Here is a 20,043-nt window from a genome sequence, read left to right as displayed (position 1 = left end):
ATATATATTGGAATTGAAGCATATGATCTTGGAAGTACTGGATGTACACAAGACTTAAAATCTTACACCAAAGTGTGCATCAAAAGACATTTTTCATTGAATGCATAGTGTGTCTGTAAGACAGTCAGCTGTTTTCAAGTCTCTCGTTTGCATCGTACACTTAGATTTAAAATGCATAAAGAGTAGACAATTCTTGTGCGAGCAGGAGAAAAAAAACATTCGTCTTCAAATCAATCATAGTTACAAACTGCTATTTGTTTCATTTATTTGACTACCATTAAATAGAATCTCCTATAATGTTAACTGGACTCAGACTCCAGCACTTTCATGCTCATGCTTTTGCTATACATACAGCTCGTTATGATTTTTAGTAAAGGCCACATGCAGGTTTCAGAACATTATTGTTAGAAACAAGATTCCCAGTGGGTTGAGGTGTTAGTAGTAATGTCTAATGTATCTGGTAAAGTGGCGCCATTATGAAAAATACCTGCARATATAGATTTGTTGAAATTTGACTCTTCAAAGAGAAAGACAGAAGGGGGAAAAAAGTACATTTTGACATCACGGTGTATAACAAAACATAAATTACAAGAACCAGCACAATAAAAGATATGTGATTGTGTTTCACAGAAGAGTGCTGCCCCATTTACTACGTGACAAACCCCCAAAAATGTCYATGTAAAATAGCATTTTAGTAAATTAAAATCTTTTATTAAAAAATAGTTTAATTTGGTTTTTATGCCCAAATTTTAAGAACCAAATCCAGATGTTTGCCAATAGATTTTTACAACAAGGGAAGGTCACTGATTCGGAGCAACCAAAGGTCATTCTTTAGCATTTAAATGTTGTAAAAAGTGCTGATAAATGATAACAAAACACAAATGATTGTTGTGGTATAGGTCATCTGGGGACAAAAAGCTCCCAGTGTGCATAAAGTTAATAAGCTGCCARTTATTAAAATGATAGTTCAGATCTTTTTCAAGTGGAGTTCTGTGGAAACGCTATGACTAAATAATATCTTACCTGTTGTAGATAGGCCTCTGAAAATCTTTAAACCTGACCGCATGGAAAAAAAATGCAATGCATTAATGTCTTTTTCTGTAGTGTACAACTTATGTTAACTATTTTTACTAAGCAAAGTAACCAATTTCCATGGGACTGACTAACAGAATAGTGGAAAACCCAAACACAGCCAATTTATCTAATTGCAGATTGTTTAAAATGCCATCTGCTACAGGTAAGATATTAACTAATCATAATCTTTGCACATGATCTGAACTATCATTTTAATGAAAAAGCCATTTCACCTTTGATAGGTCTGATGCTGAAAAATAAATTTTTTTATTTTATTTTGCTGTGTAAAACAAAATTACGAATGAATAAAAAATTGATCATATTTTTAAAATTACTGTACAGACTGCTGCTTCATCTTTGACTCATAATCACTTACTGCTTACTTTGAATGCATTTAAACATATTCATTTTTGTACTTCTGCAGAATATTGCACAAATAAAAACATTAAAAATTATGCAATGTGATTAAAAAAATAACAATTCTAAAAACTAAAATAATCCTTTTGTGCAAACTGAAAACAGACTTCTGTTCATAGGAATGTGGAACAATGGAAGATATATGTGATAGTTGATCATCTGGTAAACAATGCATAACAGATATCAGAAATAGGTTTTATTTATAGGACAAGCTTGCATAAATAAGCTCCAGCCAGTTTGGAGATGTTGGCGCGTCTGGACATACTTCCATTCGGTAAACTCTTTGGCATTCAGATATGCGGTCCATCCATGTAAACACGACTTAATGCTCATAAAAAACCCCGTTCATCCAGTCCTTTGGCCGTCACTGGCTTCCATTTTGCAGCAGGTTTATTGCTATTATGGCCTGTACAGAAAAAAGAACAGGATGTTCTTGTTAAAATACAGTCCACAACAAAGAAAAGCCGCTTTATATCTTTTTATATCTTACTTGTTTCAGGTCTGGCTTTTGGCACGTCTTGTGAGTGTGCATCATTGGGAAGTGTGTGGCTGTTCTCTCTGCGCTCACTCTCTGTTGTGGTCCGTGGCACTGTGGCAGAGAGGACCAGGGGTCTCTGGTTGTGGTACTTGAGGCGGTATGTTTCCGTCATACAGTTGTCCACGTTAAAGTACGTTGTCAGAGAAACCTCTGGAGCTGGTGCTGCCTCTTCCCCTCTGCACCCCGTCAGTCTGTCCTCGCTGTCGCACGACGACTGAGTACTCCTCTCTGGGTCAGAGCCCGACTTCGAGCTGGCGTCTGAAAAGGTCCTGAGGCCTGAAACGTCAGGWCTCCGGTGAGGACTGACGTGGGATGCTGATGAGAGGCGGGGACTTGAGGGGAAGTGTTCCTGAAGCATCCTTGGACGAAACGCAGAGTGGCTGGCTTCACCGGGAGAGATCTGTTGGCTGGGTCGAAGGTGAGGCGACCCGGTCGACCCGAGCTGACGCTGGTTGTTCGCTTGGACAGTTTCTGATGTCACATTAGTGGGGTAGAGCAGGTCTATGGGAGGGCACTGGGAGTCAGAGGCGACAGCCTCACTGTTACTGGAGAGGTAAGTGCTTTCTCTGTCTTCAGACTCTGAGAGAACAAGATCATCGGAGCTGTTCCACTCTGAACTACTGGTTTTGGTAATTTGTCTTGGGGTCATCCCTTCACTGCTGTATCCTCTGCAGTTTGTCAGCTCCTGGTGCTCACTCTGCCTGTTATCTGAACCACTGGAGTTTGTCTCCGATGATGCTGCCTTTCTAGAGGTGCTGGAAGAATACTTAGATTTTCGTCTGCAAGAAAAATAAATTGATGTTTATGATCTTTTAAATGATTTGAAAAAAAAGTCTCATTCACTGCATTCATTATTTTCTTTTTTTTTTCCAAGAAAACACAATATTGGAAAACAGCTGCTTAAATACAGTGTTAAAAATCTGAGGCCAATAAAGATATGCCCTTATCTATATTTTTTCCTATTTTGAATCATTTATGTCTGGAATCTCAGCTTGTTAATTCAATAGAATTTAGATTTAAGCAAATAAGATGTTGTAAATAAATCTGTAATCTCAAAGTATCCAGCAATCGGATTGAAACTAGCAGATTTAAAGGCCTRGTTAGAGATCTAAACCTTTTTTTAATATGTATACAGGCCAATTAAAAATATATATATTATTTTTGTAAAGAGCCTGTGTAGAGGGCTATATTCAAACTCCAAGAACTAAAATTATGGCAGTAAATTGTTTATTGCTGTGTTTTTCCAACCCTGGTCCTCAAGGGACGCTGTCCTGCATGTTTTAGAAGTTTCCCTGCTTTAACTCACCTGATTCAGATGATTGCAGTTCAACAAAAGCCTGTTAATCAGTTATCAATTGAAAACAGCTGTGCTGAAGCAGGGAAACATCTGTGTGCCTTGAGGACCGCGGTTGAAAAACACTGGGGCTTACATTTTTCCTACATTTTCAACACTGCCTTCTTGCTAAAGTTTTAAACAAAGATCTTGTGTGATATATTAGCGCTTGGATTATGTGGTCGGGATGACTCTCAGCTACACCAAATCAGAACTCTGTAAATCTGACCAGGTTTAAGCCATTTTGGGTTGGCTTAAGTTAATTTGTTGTGGCGGTCATCTTGGATTAGCTTGTCCCCGATACATAATCAGTTGTAGATTTACATCAAATGTTTAATTTTTGAGAGTTTTTYATTGAACCATCCAGTGGTATACTTTTCTAAAAGTCAGACAGACAAACRCACAGGTGATTGTGTAATCAGAGGTGGGTGATTAAACAACCCCTTTCCTAAAGTGTTGCTCTACTTGTACATGTAAGCTTGAACAAATTGTCCAACTTGACATCAGTCTTTAATTGTACTTTTTCTCTTATCTTGTGAGAACTTCTCATTAGCAATAACCAGACAAGAAGCATTCACTAACAATAGTAGGCGTCGTCAACCCCTCAAAGCACTTAAAGGCACTTGCCTTGCACTCCGTTATTTTTACCACGAGTCTTTCAAGAGGAGAGGATTAGCTTGACAAAGAGCTATTTACATTTAATTCAGGTCCTTGTCTGGATAGGATAAGTAGGATAAATATAGTTTAGCAGAAAGGCCACAAATCATGTTCTATGTATTTCTCGGGGAATTCCACAGTTGAYGCCGTAACAGCAGTTTAAATCAGTTTAACACATGCAACAGACAGATGTGTGCACATGAATGTATCAGATGCAGAATAAATAATCAATAATTAATAAATAAGTTCACACAATGAGTGTTTCTCTTTTCAAATAAAGAACAGTACCTTGAACTTGGACTGACTTTTGGATGTGAAAGTGAAACTTGGTCTTGGTTTCCCTGAGATTTTATCTGATGTTTACCTAGAAAAATAAAAAAAAATAAAAAACATCCTGAAACGTGTTTGATTTCCAGTCCTCTTTTAGAAAGTTCTGCCTAACTGTAGGTAAATTTTAGAATTATCATAAAATATATTTGTCAGCTCAAGTRTCATTCTTTCTTATAAAAAATATGTTAAATCCCTCAAACAATGTCCCATGGACAGATTTAAAAGTACTTACAAGATGAATTACAAGATTCTGAAACGTAGGAAAACAAAAAAAAATGACTAAAATGTTATAAAAGAGAAACTCATTTATCATAAAAAAATTAAGAAAAAGAAAATCTAAATTAATGATTGAGAATAAAATGTTAATTCATTTTCAAAATGTTGAAAGCAACAAAACGTGTCTGAAGGCACAAGAGAAACAGTTTACTCCTGCCTAAAGTGCTGAAGGGCTTTATGGACACATGATGGCAGCAGCAGCAAACGTTAAACCCTCTCCACTCTGTAGCCGCCATGCTTCTTGCACCAGCAAAGGGCAGCACGACACAGAATTCCTTTCTTTTTTAAAAATAGATTTTTCTTTTCTGCGGTTGCCCTGGATATCTCCGTGCAAATATAGAAGCTGCTGTTTGGAAAYGCTGGCTCCCGAGGCACACCGCCTTGATAAAGTCCATCCAGTAGACCCAAAGCACTGGATGCAACAGAACTATATTTATGACAATGTCAGCAGCCATGTCCCAGCTGCTTCTATCTGAATGAGCTTTGTGGGATTATCATCAGATTAATGCCTGCGCTGGGCTTACGGGGCTACGAGGTTAAATAACGAGTTTAGGCTCAGAAATCAACTCGGTCTTTAAATGAATGTGCAGCAGCGTTCACACCRTCACATTCAAATCTTGTCACAACATATTTAGAAACTACTAAAAAAACTGGGCGTAATAAAAAAAATGCCATTCAGGTACTTCAACTCTCTCGGGACAGAAAAATGAAATGAACATTTGATAAAAGTACAACTGCTTTATTGCTCATCTTTTCTTCACATWACATCCAGTCAAAGAACATCAGGCCTCATGCAGGAACATTTTTGTATTCTTATTCTAAATTTCTCTTACTTTTTTTTCATACGAAGGGCTCATATGAACATGCCATGTCAGATTCAGCAAACGCTTCTAATGCCAGGAAAAGTGTGTAAATGAGCAGCGTAAACATGATGAATGCCACCTGTATGTACGGTGCTAGTGCACGAGGAGAGGAAATTAGCATAATTACTACCCCAATAATACCATATAAGGCTACGCTTCCTGCCCTACATACCAGGAAGTGTTCATTCATGAAAATGACAGCGAAAAGTAAAAAGAAGAACTTAATGAGTTTGGAGATTGAAGTCCTGCTCTCAGTGATTCATTTTTTAGCAGTGTCAGCTGTGGAATTAAAGGACCTGCTAAAGCCAAGGAATGGGAAGAAATAACAACTGCAGTTAATTTTAATGTCRTGTCTCCTGTGGGTTGCTACAGTTGGTGGCTGTACGACCTACAGGTGACATAAATATCAATAAATTAAATAAAATGTTCACCTTCCAACCAGTACTGTTCTGCTGCTAGAAATAATGCAACCCCCCCACACACATCTTGTGAGTGAATGACGGATTTCACAGGTCTGAATAAGTTGACATGATTCACTTAAAGAAAAAAAAGTTTGATATAAAATGGCTTTAAAACATCTTGCCATTACAATTAATGCATAATTTAAGTTGATTTGTAGTTTGAGATCTTCAAAAAATTTTTTGTAGTGTTAACCTATAGCATTAATAGCCAATTTAAATTATATCGTTAGGCTACATTAATACACTTAAAATTATAATTCCAATTCAAACAGAATAGCCTATTGTCAACATAATTAAGGAGTGTAATTTATTTTCAATTCAAAATATCTTCAAACTAACGAAATATAAAGTTATTAGTGAAGAAAATCTGTCTGGATAACAGCAGACTGACTGCACATAAAATATACGACAGGTCTGGACCACTCGTGAATTTTGCTCGTATCTGAAAAAAATCTTAGAATATGAGAAAATTGGTGAATGCAACAAGTCCTCCTAAATCACTCATACGCACAATCTTATCTTTTAATTAATTTTATTTTCTTCATAAAAAGGAAAAAGCAAGATCTGTTTTTTTACAAATCAAACTGTCCCCATAATCTTTCAACATAGGATGTATCATGCATCCCTAATATTACACGTTTTAAAACTTTCTTCAGAAACTTGGTCTAAACAAATCCAAATTAAACAAACCTACCAAGTTAGAACTAAATACACTGTTGTTCTTTTCACTCCATATTTAATACCAGCTGCTTAAATTCTTGTTTTTATTTTTCTGAGAACATCTGTTAAATCTTGAAACTTACCACTGTGAGAGGCGGGTGGCATTAAACTTGGTTTTGTATTTCCTCCTCTTTGATGCAGCTGGCTGAAAATGAGGAAACAGAAAATAAACAGTTTTAAACTAAGTTGCAAGCAACTTATTAGTGAAGAAATTAACAAAACAAACGTTTTGATACAAACAAGATGTACCTTTAGGCCAAACATGTTGCCTTTTCTTTTTAAATATGTTTAATAAGTGCCTGGTTTGCACAGACAGGAGGTGATAAAATGCTTTTGTGTATTATTGTTTGTAAGACAAATTTACAACTGAGCAGCTTTATTTGTACTTTATGGAAAAGGATACAAAAGTGTATAGAATTAGTCTAAAGCTTTATCTGTGTGAAAACATGATTTTTCCAGTACAGTCTTTTTATTTGTTGTGTCTTAAATTATCCATGTGGATTTTACACAGACGCAAAAACAACATGCATCCTTTTTTACAGTAATGTAATTTTGAAATCAATGTTTGTAACAAGTGACTCTGTCAAATAAAGAGTTCACCATAGATTTGCTACCTCATGCTGTGTTGAGGTCTGTTCCCCCAGAGTCTATCCTGTTGTTTTGCTCTCAACCTCTGTTATTTTAAGCAGTGATATTTTAAGAAAATATTCCAAAAATCTTGAAATATCTTTTGTAGATTCTTGTGCATATCAGGGGAAAACATCTTAATGGTTAGAAATGTATTATACTTAGACAGATAGGAAAACAATTTCCATATTCGGGTCTTAACCCAACACCACACCAGCTAATGATTTTATAATTAAATTAGCTCGACCTTTTAAAACTCAGACCTGAGTCTGCAGGATTTGTAATGATGGTCAGATTCTTGTCACAGTGTTGTTTTGATGCTGATTTCTTTACAAAAATAAATCCACTAAACAGCTACAAGGTGGTAGCCCTACCTTTGCAGATGTAGCTCAGGTGTTAGCCTCAGATCCGGTTTAATACCCAAGCCATCAACCCCAGGTGAGTCAGGATTGGTGGAGCCACTGCTGAGCCGATCGCTGCTCTCGTAGCCAGACTCAGTTCTCTGAATGGTCCAGGTGTCACTACGCAGCAGAGTCTTGGGACAACCTTTGAGTCTGCTACACCTCGGCTGGCTGGTCCTGCTTTCTGACTCGACGGAGCTGTGGCTCTCTGTCTCGTGGCGCTGCTCGTCCTCATAAATCGTCATCAAGCACTTCTGTTTCCGATCCTCTCTGGTCCGAGCATGTTCCCGCTCTCTGTCTCCTCTGTGTTCAGTGCGTGGTCTCTCCTGGGAGGAGGACTTGCTGCATCGCGGGCTGTCTTGTTGCTGCTGGCGCCGCTGCTCCAGTTCATTCAGGACTGTGTCCACATTCAGAACTTCCCGAATGGGYCTCCAAGTTGACTTGGACTTACTTTGGCTTCCTTTGTCCCAGTGCTTGTGGGAGCTCTCCGGATCATAGCGACCTGGGGAAACATTAGTCTTCCGGTTATGTCCTCCACTCTGTGCACTGCCCTGTGGTCCATGTGGCTCCTGAGATCCTCTGCTTGAATAGTTCGATGACTTGTCCAAATGTGAATAACTTTTTAGTTTTTCAGCCGGAGGTCTCGGCCCGTTCTCTGGTGGAGATGAAGATCTTAGATGTGTTGTGTCTGAATAAAGTCAACAGAAATCATTACCAGATTTAGAAATGTTCTGATAATAAACCTTGACATGTATGATGACTTCCATCTGGGTGTTTTGTTTGTCAGTTTTTTTATATTCTAACCATATGTAGAGATGAAAACACAAACATCTACCTTTGTGTTGTGATGGCTCAGTTTTTCGATGTCCCCTGTCCTTTTTTGATGTTTCACCTGGTCGCTGTAAATAATCCATAAAAGGTTCCTGAAAGTTCTTGGGACTGCCAAGTGGATGTTTCACTGTGGATAAGGATTCAAATGGTACATGAGAGGCTGTTCTGAAATGCACTTAAAGTTTTTTTAATGGAATCTACTGTATTTTGGCAATAGCAGAAAATTACTATTATCCCTGAAATACCTTTTATTGAAAATGTGGTTTTGCAACTGGTAACATGCAGAGTAATGCAAAAGCTGTAGTTTTGTTTATTTTTTAATTTTTGCATAAAACTTTTTTTGCATTCTGTAAAAGTGCAACACCTTTATTTAATCCTATTTGCATCCAAAACTTTAACTTCATTTGCAGAACAGAAATAGAGAGACAAAATAAATTGTCACAATGACCAATAAAGCTCCACCTTGATTGAGTTTTAACTAGCCTGGTTAAAACCAGACCCTTGTCCTTCTCTTTGCTTCGTACGAGGGTCTGGACTCTCAGCTATAGAGAAGTGATTCTTGCTGGAGGCGTGGCCTCTGCTGAAGTTTAAAATGATTGGATTGGTTGGCCACGACCTATGTGTATGCCAGCTCCACTGTGAAGGAGGCTAAGCTGAGAAGCTAACCAGAAATTGTGTATGCTGTAAACAACCCTACAGCCGGAGGTCTCGCTGGGAGAAGTACCGAGCCAAACGAGACGGCTGTAAATGAGAGCTGCTGCTTTGTCAGACAAATTTAATTTAATTTGGAAGCCTTATCAACACRGACTGGCTTCATTCACTTCCTCCACTGCCGTTTGCTAAACTAACTAGCAGACACTGCGCAGAAAATCATCGTCATTCAAAACTCCACCTTCTGTTTGCTGATTGGCCCAGGTAAAATAAACTACAAGCAGACACTGCATAGAAAATCGACATTGTAGTTCAAAACTCCGCCTTCTGTTCATTGATTGGCCCAAACAAAATTCTCCTGAAGAAATTCTTGTCTATGGGAGAAATCCCAGACAGAGCAGGGAAGGGAAATTTGAGCAGAACTGCCTAGGAAGGCAGAGGCCAGGCTTTTTAACAGAATCACTGAAAACTTTTATCAACCAACACAGTTTTCTGCTGCAGGCAGAAATACATTCTGAAACTGTCATACAAGAGAGAAACCGTTTATAAATTTGTCTACAAACGTGCATGTTAGGTTGCCTTCAGGTCTAGGCCTCCTTTGCAAAAGACCTCTGTGATCGTAATAGGTTTTGCCTGGTTAAATTAGAGTACAAAATGTGTCCAAAGAGCTATCTACACCACACAAGACACTGATTGTCATAAACTTTCATAGAACTAAACATCTGAACTATCACTGCCATTCTTAAAGGTTTCCATATTTTTGCCAGTCTAATGCTGTGGTGTTGCATTTCTGTGTTCAATAAATAACCACCAAACTTGTGTCTACGTTTAAACTTTGTCAACCCAGAAATTATGTCGGAGGTCTTTCTCCTTTAGAAAAGAAAAAACAAAATTTAAAACATAAAAATGGTTTATTTTCTGTTATTCTATACAGTCCTCTGCTGCACCGCCCCCACCCTTCACCAATTTGCTGCAAATTAGGCAGGGAACAAAACAAAGACTTAACAAAAGAACAGATGCTGCATCATTAACTTTGATAAAACACATCACTGCTGCCTCGGCTGCCATCATCCCTGCGGAGTGTTTCTCTGCCCGGTAAGCAGGTCACAGAGAGAAACACTGATGTGAACCGCAAGCATCTGCTTTCAGATCAGCGTGTTCGTCTACCAGCTGCTGTCTTTCACTTTCATTTCTCGCCTCCTCTTTCAGAGCAATCACTTACTGCGGCGTTGTTTACCTCTGTTGCTATTTTTATGGAGCTGGCACGGCACTTGAAAATAATAAAAGGTGTTTCATCATGGCAGAAATATTTTTTTAAAAAGAAGGATCATTTAAAGATCGAATAAAGTTGGATTGGATTGGATTTTAAATCGATGGAAGAAGCCTCGCTGAAACATGACGTGAAAAGGCAGCAATGGCAGCAAGTCAAATGTAGTTTTATTGATTTCTTATGCTGGCTTTAGGTAGCTTCATTTAAAACGGACCCTGACTCAGATGCAAGTATGTAAATGCCAAAGACATCTGCCAACTAATTAACTAATGCACACATGCATCATGATGCCCGAAGTTACACAGACTTTGTTATGCAAGCATGTCAGCATGAGGCTGCTGTCCTGGCTTCTGCAGCGAAAATAAAAACAATCTGAACTACAATGCATAGAAAATATTACAAGCTTATTAGGACTAAAATACAAAGTTAACAAACAGTTAACAAAGGATATTGTGCAGAAAGTTTTCAATTGAAGAACCGAATCATATTTTAGTGTTAAAATTACAAAATCTGTTACTTACTTGTCCTGACTGTCCTAAAAGTAAAAAATCCTGCCACCTGCCAAAGTATCTGAGCACCACAGAAAACCAAAGCAATCCATTTAAACCTGTGAGATTCCACCAGAGAGAGAGAGAGAGAGAGAGAGAGAGAGAGAGAGAATGGAAGCATGGGGAGGAGTGAGAGCTGCAGAGCGATTTGGCCACAAGAGCAGAGATTAGGGAGCGAAGCGTGGGTGGTGATCTGTGTGAAACAGACACATCATCCTCATGTAAAKTTCAAACCAGCCAATAGGACCACGTTAGCCTGGCCCTTGCCTTCCTGCTCCGCTCAGTTTTAGTTTTGCTTCTCTGCTCCGTCTGGCATTTCTCCCATAGACAAGGATTTCGCTGGCAGATTTTTAGCCRAATCAATCAGAGAAGAGAACGTCGATTTTCTGYGCARTGTCTGCTTGTAGTTTATTTTACCTKGGCCAATCAGCAAACAGAAGGCGGAGTTTTGAATGACGTCGATGTTCTGTGCAGTGTCTGCTAGTTAGTTTAGCATACGGCAGTGGAGGAAGTGAATAAAGCCAGTCCAAATTAAATTAAATTTGTCTGACAAAGCAGCAGCTCTCATTTACAGTCGTCTCGTTTGGCTCGGTACTTTTCTCCTCTCAGTAGGGTTGTTTACAGCGCACGCAATTTCTGGTTAGCTTCTTAGCCTAGCCTCCTCCACAGCAACACACACACACACACACACACACACACACACACTTCAGCAGAGGCCACGCCTCCAGCAAGGGTCTGGTTTTTACCAGGCTAGGACCACGTGTGTTTTCTCTGAGGTTTACCAACACGAACTCAACCAAAACAATAAATGGAAAGGGTTGAGCTAAATCCATGCTGCCATTGATGCCAAAACAATTTAATGATCATTCATTTCAATTAAACTTACTTCCAAAATCAGTCAAATCAATCAATCAAATTAATATGAAGCTACATTTAGAAGCCATTGTTGCTTTGTAGCAGCTGACTTGTGCAATTAAAAAGATGTTAATGGGGACAGTTGAAAACACAAATACAAAACATGGTGTGGAATCATTTCTTTTGCAAAACATTACCATCAGTTACTCAGATTACTGTTAAAGGTAAAGCAATCAGTTGGGCAGCCAGTCTATTAGAGAGTATTTGACATTTTCTAAATATTTGAGCATACTAAGATGATCAGTAGAAACATAGCAACAAGTCACTTGCATGTGAAGAGGAAATAGTGCATTTTGTTTAACTAACTGACTGAACATGTTTATAGTCATTAGTCCAAATCACCATCATCCCCTCTGTGATATCATCACACATAATTTACTCAGTTCTGAACACTGCATATGCATATTCTATTTGCAGAAAATCTAAAAAGCATAATTAGCACAATATTTAAACTAGTTTGTAGTATTGGTGTGTGTAAATAACCATGGCTCATTAAAAAATTTCCCCAGTTAACTGTTAAAACTAGAAGTTAAGCAAATCATTTGCATAAACTGAGTTGGTAAATTATTTCAAATTCTCCTTTGCCCTGTTCAGGTCCTCATGGAGTCAGTCTCAGCTCACAGCTATCATCAGCTGAGAGGGAAGAGTACACACTGAAGCGACTACCAGCCTGACACAGGGTCAACACAGATATGCACACAAACAAACAAATATGCATCATCATTTGGACTTACACATATGGCTAGGGGCTGTGAAATAAAGTGAGTACTCAAAGAAATCCCATAAAAGAACAGGGAGAACACGGTCTCGTGCTGTGAGGCCCACCACTCCACTCATATAATAAGTAAAAGACTGCCTTACTGGTCCCATCACCGTTTACATGGGCTTTGTAGCGAGGACACATGGTAGTTTGTCTTGGTGCATCTTCATTAGACACTGGACTCCCATCAGGATTGGTGTAGAATAACAGAAGCGGCTGGAAATGTCCCCTGATGCATTTTGAGGCGACATCCTTCCATTTGGATCCAATCTGGTGAGAGGAAACGAACGATGCAAGAACACATAACACACAGCGGAATGAGCAAAGAAGCTTATCGGGAGACGCCCAAACCTCCTTCACAGTGGCATCATCAAAAAACATCCATTTCGAAGACTTGGTGTGATAGGCGAAAGCTGAGTAATGTTTACTCGAAAAACAGATCATCCCCACCAGATGAAGCTCGCTGCGTTTGGCATTTTCATCAGTCACTCGGTTAAAAAGCTGAAAGAGAGAATATTAGATCAAGTTTGGTCGCCTAGCATCACCGACTGTCGGATGCTAAATATTACACACGGGCCTCAGTCTCTCATAGCAACATAAAAATATTCCTGATCAAAGTTAATTCGTCCTTAAACACAACAAACAAATTGGTCTTTATACTGTATAACTTTATGAATGATTAAATTACACATTTCCATTTGTCATCTGGCGCTTACAAGCTGCAGAAAATGGCAGCTAATTGTCTTGAGTACCTACCCCACACAAGTTTAAACGCGGGCCAATGGACCGGATGACATCGTCCATGAGGTCAGACTGCTCTGCGTCCCAAACAAACCCAATAGTGACTATCTCTGGACAGTTCATGAGAACACGGCGGATCTTGATGCTCTGACCGCAGTCACTCTGCAAACATGATGAAAAAATGAGAAATATCTAAATTAATAATAATAATAATAATAATAATAATAATAATAATAATAATAATAATAATAATAATAATAATAATAATAATAATAATAATAATAATAATAATAATAATAATATTAAAGCACAGACATAAAACTTTTCCTTAGTCATCTTACACTTCAGTTAATTATTTCCATCTGTTCCTAATTAGCTCATTAGCCTCAGCTGCACTGACTCAGTGATCATCCACCTTACTCTCATGCTTCCTGGTGCTTATGTGCTTCCTAGATTTTATAGTGTATGAATTTTGTGTATAAACCTTAAAAGCAGGCAGACTATTCACAACATACAGCTGAAAGACAGGAAAGTTCTAAGTGTTTTGAATGGGCAGAATAAATAAGCCTGTCAGAGTGGTAACAGCGTAATAAAAGGACTGAGCTCCATTAAAGTGATGCATACTGAAAAGGGAGACAAAAGTAGAAAAGCCAGAGGAGGAAAAAAACAAGGGATAAGCTCTGACAGCTATTTATATCCTCACACTAGTTTTGCACAGTCTCCTTCCAGCTTCTTTAAATGGAGCAACAAAGCCAAAAAGAAATGTGTGCTGTGGGTAACTGCAAGAATCATTTTATGACCATCTTTTGCAAACAAGCTGCTAATGATCATGTTAAGGACCTAATTTTACTCACCTTTAAAAAAGTGAACTTAACCAGCTGGATGTTTAACCAAACAGGCGAACAGAAAGTAAATCTGTTGCCATTACATCCTTAAAAATGTTTAAATATTGACAGTAAAAACATACAGGGCAGCTTCGGAGGTCCCCCGTGCTGTTTGCCGCCTGCAGCAGTTCTCCAAACATGTCGGACCTGAGCCGCTCGTTCTTCCCCATCAACCGATCCACCTGTTGGCTGAAAGAAAGGACAGAATGTTTGCTGATACAGTAGGCGACAGATGTAACCACCATGTCTGGATTTGTTTTCTAACTTCATGAAAAAATACRTTTGTTTCTAAAATTCACCTGGACTTTCTCCCTCATATCAGAGACTCAGAACATGCTGTAGATCTGGTTGGACACTAGACTTCTAGTTTAGCCAATCACAGATCACCAAAATTCAAGTTTGCCGGGACTACAGAGGATAGCTGTGATTAAAATCTGTTTTATTACTCCTTACAATACAAAAAAAAAACATAAAATGTAAACATCTGTATCCGCTTATACTTAAAACAGTTTCCTGTAAATTTGGGTGCTGTTGTCATGCAAATGTATCACTTTTAGGAGCGTCAAAGAAATAACATAATATTGCTAATAATTCCTTATTCCTTAAATTATTTATTGACACCTATGTTTGTTGTATATTGCCATGCAAATTTTAATTTAAAATTTGAATGTTTTTTCTCTTTGTCACCACAAAGAGCAAAGTGAAAGATTTTGGCGATTGTTTCACTCCCTAACGTGGGCTCAAACCTGCAACCTCAACATTACGAGACAGTTGCTCAGACCACTGACATACCACAGCCACCAAATAATGCACATATAAATGTGCAATTACCTCCATTTTCTTTATATTTCATTATTCATAATTTGGTAAGTACTCACCATAAGGAAGTGGTGGACACATAATGAACAAACTCTGTGAAGGGGTGTGGGTCTGAAGATGCTCCACAACAACGACACACAAACTGAAAAACAAGAGTAAGGTCGTATTCACACCTGATAGTCCGGTAGACACGGTTTGATTGGGGATCAAAATTGCAAATTTGTTTACATTTTCAGTTGGTGCAGTTCACATTCTCACTGCTCTTTGTCAAACAAATTAAACCCTGAAAACAACCCGTTCCCTCCCTCGCCTGTGGTGGCGCTGCACCAAGACCCACTGAAGGAATCGACACAAAAACCTCAGAAGAAGACATRAAGCGCGACTTCCTTCTTCCCAAAATGTAAACRAWCATGGAGTACTKWCAGATTTTAGTGGTTATAGGATATACTTTTTGTTTTTGTCTTCAACAATATAGGCTCAGCATGAGAGGAAGATGAGGCGGAACCGCGGAGAATATTGTTTTCCCACACAAGGCAGCTAAGGCGTTCACTGAGAAGGAGTGCATACAACTTCACAGCAGYGATGTCCACCTTATACAGACATYGAGTGAGGTCTTTACTAGATATGAGTTACTGTATTACCATTATTACTCAGAATGACCTGCATTATAGTCCGCTTCCTRCTTTTGGAGTGGYCTCCTGTCTGCTTGGCGTTCACACATGCAATCRAACTGCAACAGARTTAACTTTMAATAAACCGAGACCTACGTTTGTAGGCGGACAAGAATTTGCTGTTTTGGTTCAAATCAGAGTTTGATTATGCGTTCCCATCTCCCCAAATGAACCGTCGTTCCAGGAAAAGGAACTAGAGTTTGATTAAAGCGGACTAAACAGGGCTGGTATGAATGCACCCTAAGACATTATTTAATTGGATACATTTCATCCTTAAATTGCAGTTCAGTGATGTTCTGGATGAGTTACCTGCTCGTAAAGCATCATGGCGAACTTCTGATGGGTAATACAGGATTTGGACGAGCAGGCGTCAGTCGCCGTGTCTGAGGCTATGTGTAAATGAATTCGCTCCAGGATGTTCTCCTACATGTGCAACACAAAAGCAGAAACAGTAAACATCATAATGTGCTACGGATGCACAAGAGCCGAGAGATTATTAAGACGTAGCGTGGCTTTGATCTTACAAAGCACTCAGCAGCGTCGTCCATCAGGCCGAGCTGGAAGCGCTGCTCGTTCTTAAAGGTTTCAGCTAGGGCGTTACGCAGGCTGTCCGAGGGGAGGACACGCTCTCTGCTCTGCTGAAACTGGCTGAATATACTCTGAAAAGCAACAGGATGTCTTTCGGTTGTGAAGAAAAAAAATTTGCTAAACAAAATGAAAAGAAAAACACTGATTTAAAGTATCGGCCTGTGATTTTTACCTTCAAGGAGCAGAAAATGCAAGCATCATCTAGACAAAAGTGACCTGAGAGCTGCCTCAGACTTCTCCTGAAGATGTCCAGCTGCCAGAGCACCTGTGGAGGATCAACAACAGAACATCTGTCAAAATCTGAATCTGTTTTATTTCAAACCTTTGGAAAAATCGACCTAACACTTAATGCTAACCTGACGTTTGAACTTTAATAACATAAACCTAAACTTCACTTTCACTTTCTGCTCTTTGCTTCTGCCTCAGCAAGGTTTGAAAAATAGAGTGGAACAAAAACATCCGAACACACAACACGGACAGGTACTGCGGTGGTCAACAGATTACAAAGACATCAAAAAGGGAGTAAAACATTGTGAAAAGGCTCAGTATAAACTGTGTGCCACTCAGCCACCAAAATATGAATCAACACAAATATGTAATTCTGAGAGCTTTTCAGACTCTCAGCTACAACTTTTACAAATGACTCAGCTGACTTTAAAAAGCCTGAACTGTGTAAATTTGTCAGAGTCGACTAAATGTGTGGCCGGTCAGCAGTCACAGCTGATCAAGCTGAAGTTTAGCTGATTCCCTCAATCAACAGACGATCAATCAATGAATCTCACCTTTAAAAATAAGTGCAAGTAAAGCCAAACCTATTCAACTTCAAACAAAGTCTTTTCAAAAATGACTGATTTTCAGCGAATGGTTTTGGAGTGTTCAGGTGTCTGCAGTGCAAGTGAACACCAGCAACTCAACATTTGTGTCTTGTAAATGTAAAGGTGGGTGAATATTCACTGATGCTGGAATTAAATGTTGAGTTGCTGGAAATAAAATGTACGGTTTTCTGAGTGCTGAGGCACTTTTTGCAATTAGTGCAGGACTTTATTCAGTACCTGAACAGCACTGTTGAGGAAGCAGCTGTTCTGCCCGGGCTCGTTCAGCAGCCCTTTAGTCAGTGCGAGGGACATCATGCTCCCCGGCTGGTAGGACTTCTTCAGGCCTCCTGTGGGTTTCTTGAACTTCTTCACCCATGCCATGGAGTTAGAACCTGCAGCTAATAAAAAAGCACTTTTAAAACGCGTCGCCTCTTCTCTTTCTGTATCTAAAGTCACACACAGACACTGAAATCCTGAGGATTTCGTTACATTTATTTTCATAACACAGGCAGATTATTAATTTAAAAAAGATATTTTAAATCATTAATCTGGTTATTTTCAGCACCCTCTGTGTAAAAGCTGAGTCAGCATACAGTTGTTTCCCTGCTTTGCTATCTAACTATCCCTGTAATATTTTAGCCATTAAAATTTTAAAACATTCAGCTTATTTAGGAAATGGATGCTATGGCCTTTTTAATTTTGTTTTTATTTATTTTATTTTTGTAACTTTTATAATTTTAAAGTATTTAACTAATTATCCAACTAATTTACAATCTTTCCCATATAATAAATTGAGATCTCTTCATTTCATTCAAAGCATTAAGGTTAAACTCTGTACGTAAGATCTATTTTTGTCTTCTTGTGCTATTTTTAGCTTCTACTACTTTTAGCTAGTGTTTTGCTATTTTTGAGCTTTTTGCCTTTTATCTGCCTTTTGTRACTTTAACATTTTCTTGCTRGAATTTTGCTTCTTTTAGTSTTATATATTTTTTTAGCCTTAATTYAATTYTAGCTTCTGWAGCAAACCTCGGCAGTCATTCCTCACTAAGCATTCACACTAAAACTTTYGCACCAGACACAACTTCTCTTAGTTACATCAGTGATCCAGATGCCAGGTGAATCCTGCCGTCTACTTTCTCCAGAGTTGGGGGGAAACTTGCTGCAGCTGGACATGTCGGGACATGGGAGCTGGTGCCCTGGGTTCCATCCATGTCACCCCCACGCACCTCCACAGCAGTTTGTGGACGGCATGTTGGAGATCAGCCACAGGGCAGCATCAGGCTCGAGCTACTGGACATTGAATGGCAGCTGCAGGGAAATGAGACAAGATGAAAGATGATGACAGATTTAAACTAGAACTGCACAACTGCAATGATATCAGCTGTGATAAAAATCACTTCTCTCATGTTCTCTCATCATGATGCTCATTGTGTTTTTCAGTCTCTATCATCTAGTGTGAATATTCTTGGAAAAGAAGGCTGAGGCACTTGGTCAGACAGAAAACCCAACCATGCTCTATGGTTGATCCATGAACCCAGCAGTTTTTAGAGTGTGTCCCCACAGCTTACATGAGCAACAGGACTCGAAGTGAAGGGGGGAATCTAATATTTTTTTATATTTGTCATACTGTGTTTATTCATATGTTCAACACATTTAAGGTGTTCCTCATCACATGTAAAGCATCCCTACAACATAACGCTTTTGCTATAAAGTCTGACATAAGCCACCATTTTTRTGATCAGGCTCAACCAGAGGACATGCAGACAGACTTTATATTTGCTGTTTAAAGCCCCTACAAGCTCCGACATGCACGCTGCTCATCCTCACCCAGAAGCCTACATGTCGGCTCCGCCACCATTGCACAGAAATCTGCCGCAACTTGCGCTCAACGCGCGCAGATAAACAGATGCGCTCACCTCAACAGCGCAGCTGGCTGAAGGCGCAGGGCGGTCCGGCTGTCAGTCAGAGGTCCCTTCACTTCTGCTTCTTCTCCTTAAATCCTGACAACAACCTGGCTGCAGCTGGCTTCAGTCTCCTCTGTGCAGCCTCAAGTCAGTGGCTTGTGCCGCGCACAGGGTAAAGGACTGTGTCGTTTCCGTGGAAAATTTCTCCCTGTCTTTTTTTTTTTTTTTTCCCCCGTTTGGCCTGTACCAGACTGTCCGACGCGGATTAGTGATGTTATGGAGATTTGGGAGGTCAAACTCCGCCCCTAGTGTTGCGTAGAGTGCACTGCCGCTGCTCGGTTGTTATGATCTTCAGCCCTCCTGCCTTCAAACTGTGCTGCTGCTGCTGGAGAGGAAGGTCAGGCTTCCAACTTGTCCTGATGGTGATGAGAGAAGACATCACATGACCGCACTGGTTTCATAATCATGCAGTACTGTGGGGACTAACCCCATCCTCTCTCTCTCTCTCTCTCTCTCTCTCTCTCTCTCTCTCTCTCTCTCTCTCTCTCTCCATTTCTTGTTTTGCAAATGTCGAATAATCGAGCAGAATAGTGAAAATGTCAAATTCTTGCATTCATGTCAGAATTTGAAGCTGAATTTTTTTTTTTGCGAGGTTTGAAAATGCTCAGAGAATAAWATAAGAATGTTGGGTCAAATTGGCTGAGTTATAGCCATCTTGATGTTAGTTGACTGTGGCAACCATCTTGAATTATGTCAACTAAAAGTTAATCARTTGTAGATTWATATTTAATGATTACTCTCTGAGAGTTTTATTAAAATCCATCCTGTGGATCGTGAGACATTTTGCTAACAGGTAGATTCATTTGACTTCAGTTATTAATGGCAAAGTTTTCATGAGGATCTTTTCAATTAATGCCTGGTGTTAGGAAGGACTCTCAGCTACAAGAAC

The 20,043-nt window shown here is 39.2% G+C and overlaps 1 protein-coding gene across 2 annotated transcripts; it reads right to left on the bottom strand.

Annotated features, from left to right (window-relative positions):
• Positions 1 to 1,672: 1,672 nt before the first annotated feature.
• Positions 1,673 to 19,580, bottom strand: usp53b (ubiquitin specific peptidase 53b). 2 transcript variants are annotated; one of them, XM_014007901.1, is made up of 17 exons: positions 19,107 to 19,580; positions 18,286 to 18,498; positions 17,428 to 17,588; positions 16,548 to 16,640; positions 16,312 to 16,446; positions 16,097 to 16,210; positions 15,176 to 15,258; positions 14,381 to 14,486; positions 13,429 to 13,575; positions 13,024 to 13,173; positions 12,774 to 12,942; positions 8,533 to 8,655; positions 7,671 to 8,385; positions 6,753 to 6,814; positions 4,308 to 4,383; positions 1,982 to 2,808; positions 1,673 to 1,897 (listed from the first exon to the last, which is right to left on the bottom strand). In XM_014007901.1, exons 3-17 carry the CDS (start codon positions 17,569 to 17,571, stop codon positions 1,821 to 1,823), a joined length of 3,021 nt encoding a protein of 1,006 aa, XP_013863355.1. In that variant the 5' UTR covers positions 17,572 to 17,588; positions 18,286 to 18,498; positions 19,107 to 19,580; the 3' UTR covers positions 1,673 to 1,820. The 2 variants fall into 2 exon arrangements, with proteins under 2 accessions (XP_013863355.1, XP_013863356.1); XM_014007902.1 differs by having other exon boundaries at positions 12,786 to 12,942.
• Between the last annotated feature and the right edge of the window lie 463 nt (positions 19,581 to 20,043).

This window comes from Austrofundulus limnaeus, unplaced genomic scaffold, assembly GCF_001266775.1.
Source record: "Austrofundulus limnaeus strain Quisiro unplaced genomic scaffold, Austrofundulus_limnaeus-1.0 Scaffold45, whole genome shotgun sequence".
Classification (NCBI taxonomy): domain Eukaryota; kingdom Metazoa; phylum Chordata; class Actinopteri; order Cyprinodontiformes; family Rivulidae; genus Austrofundulus; species Austrofundulus limnaeus.
The sequence above is the reverse complement of the archived record's forward strand: the minus strand, read 5'-3'. Positions and strand labels throughout refer to the sequence as shown.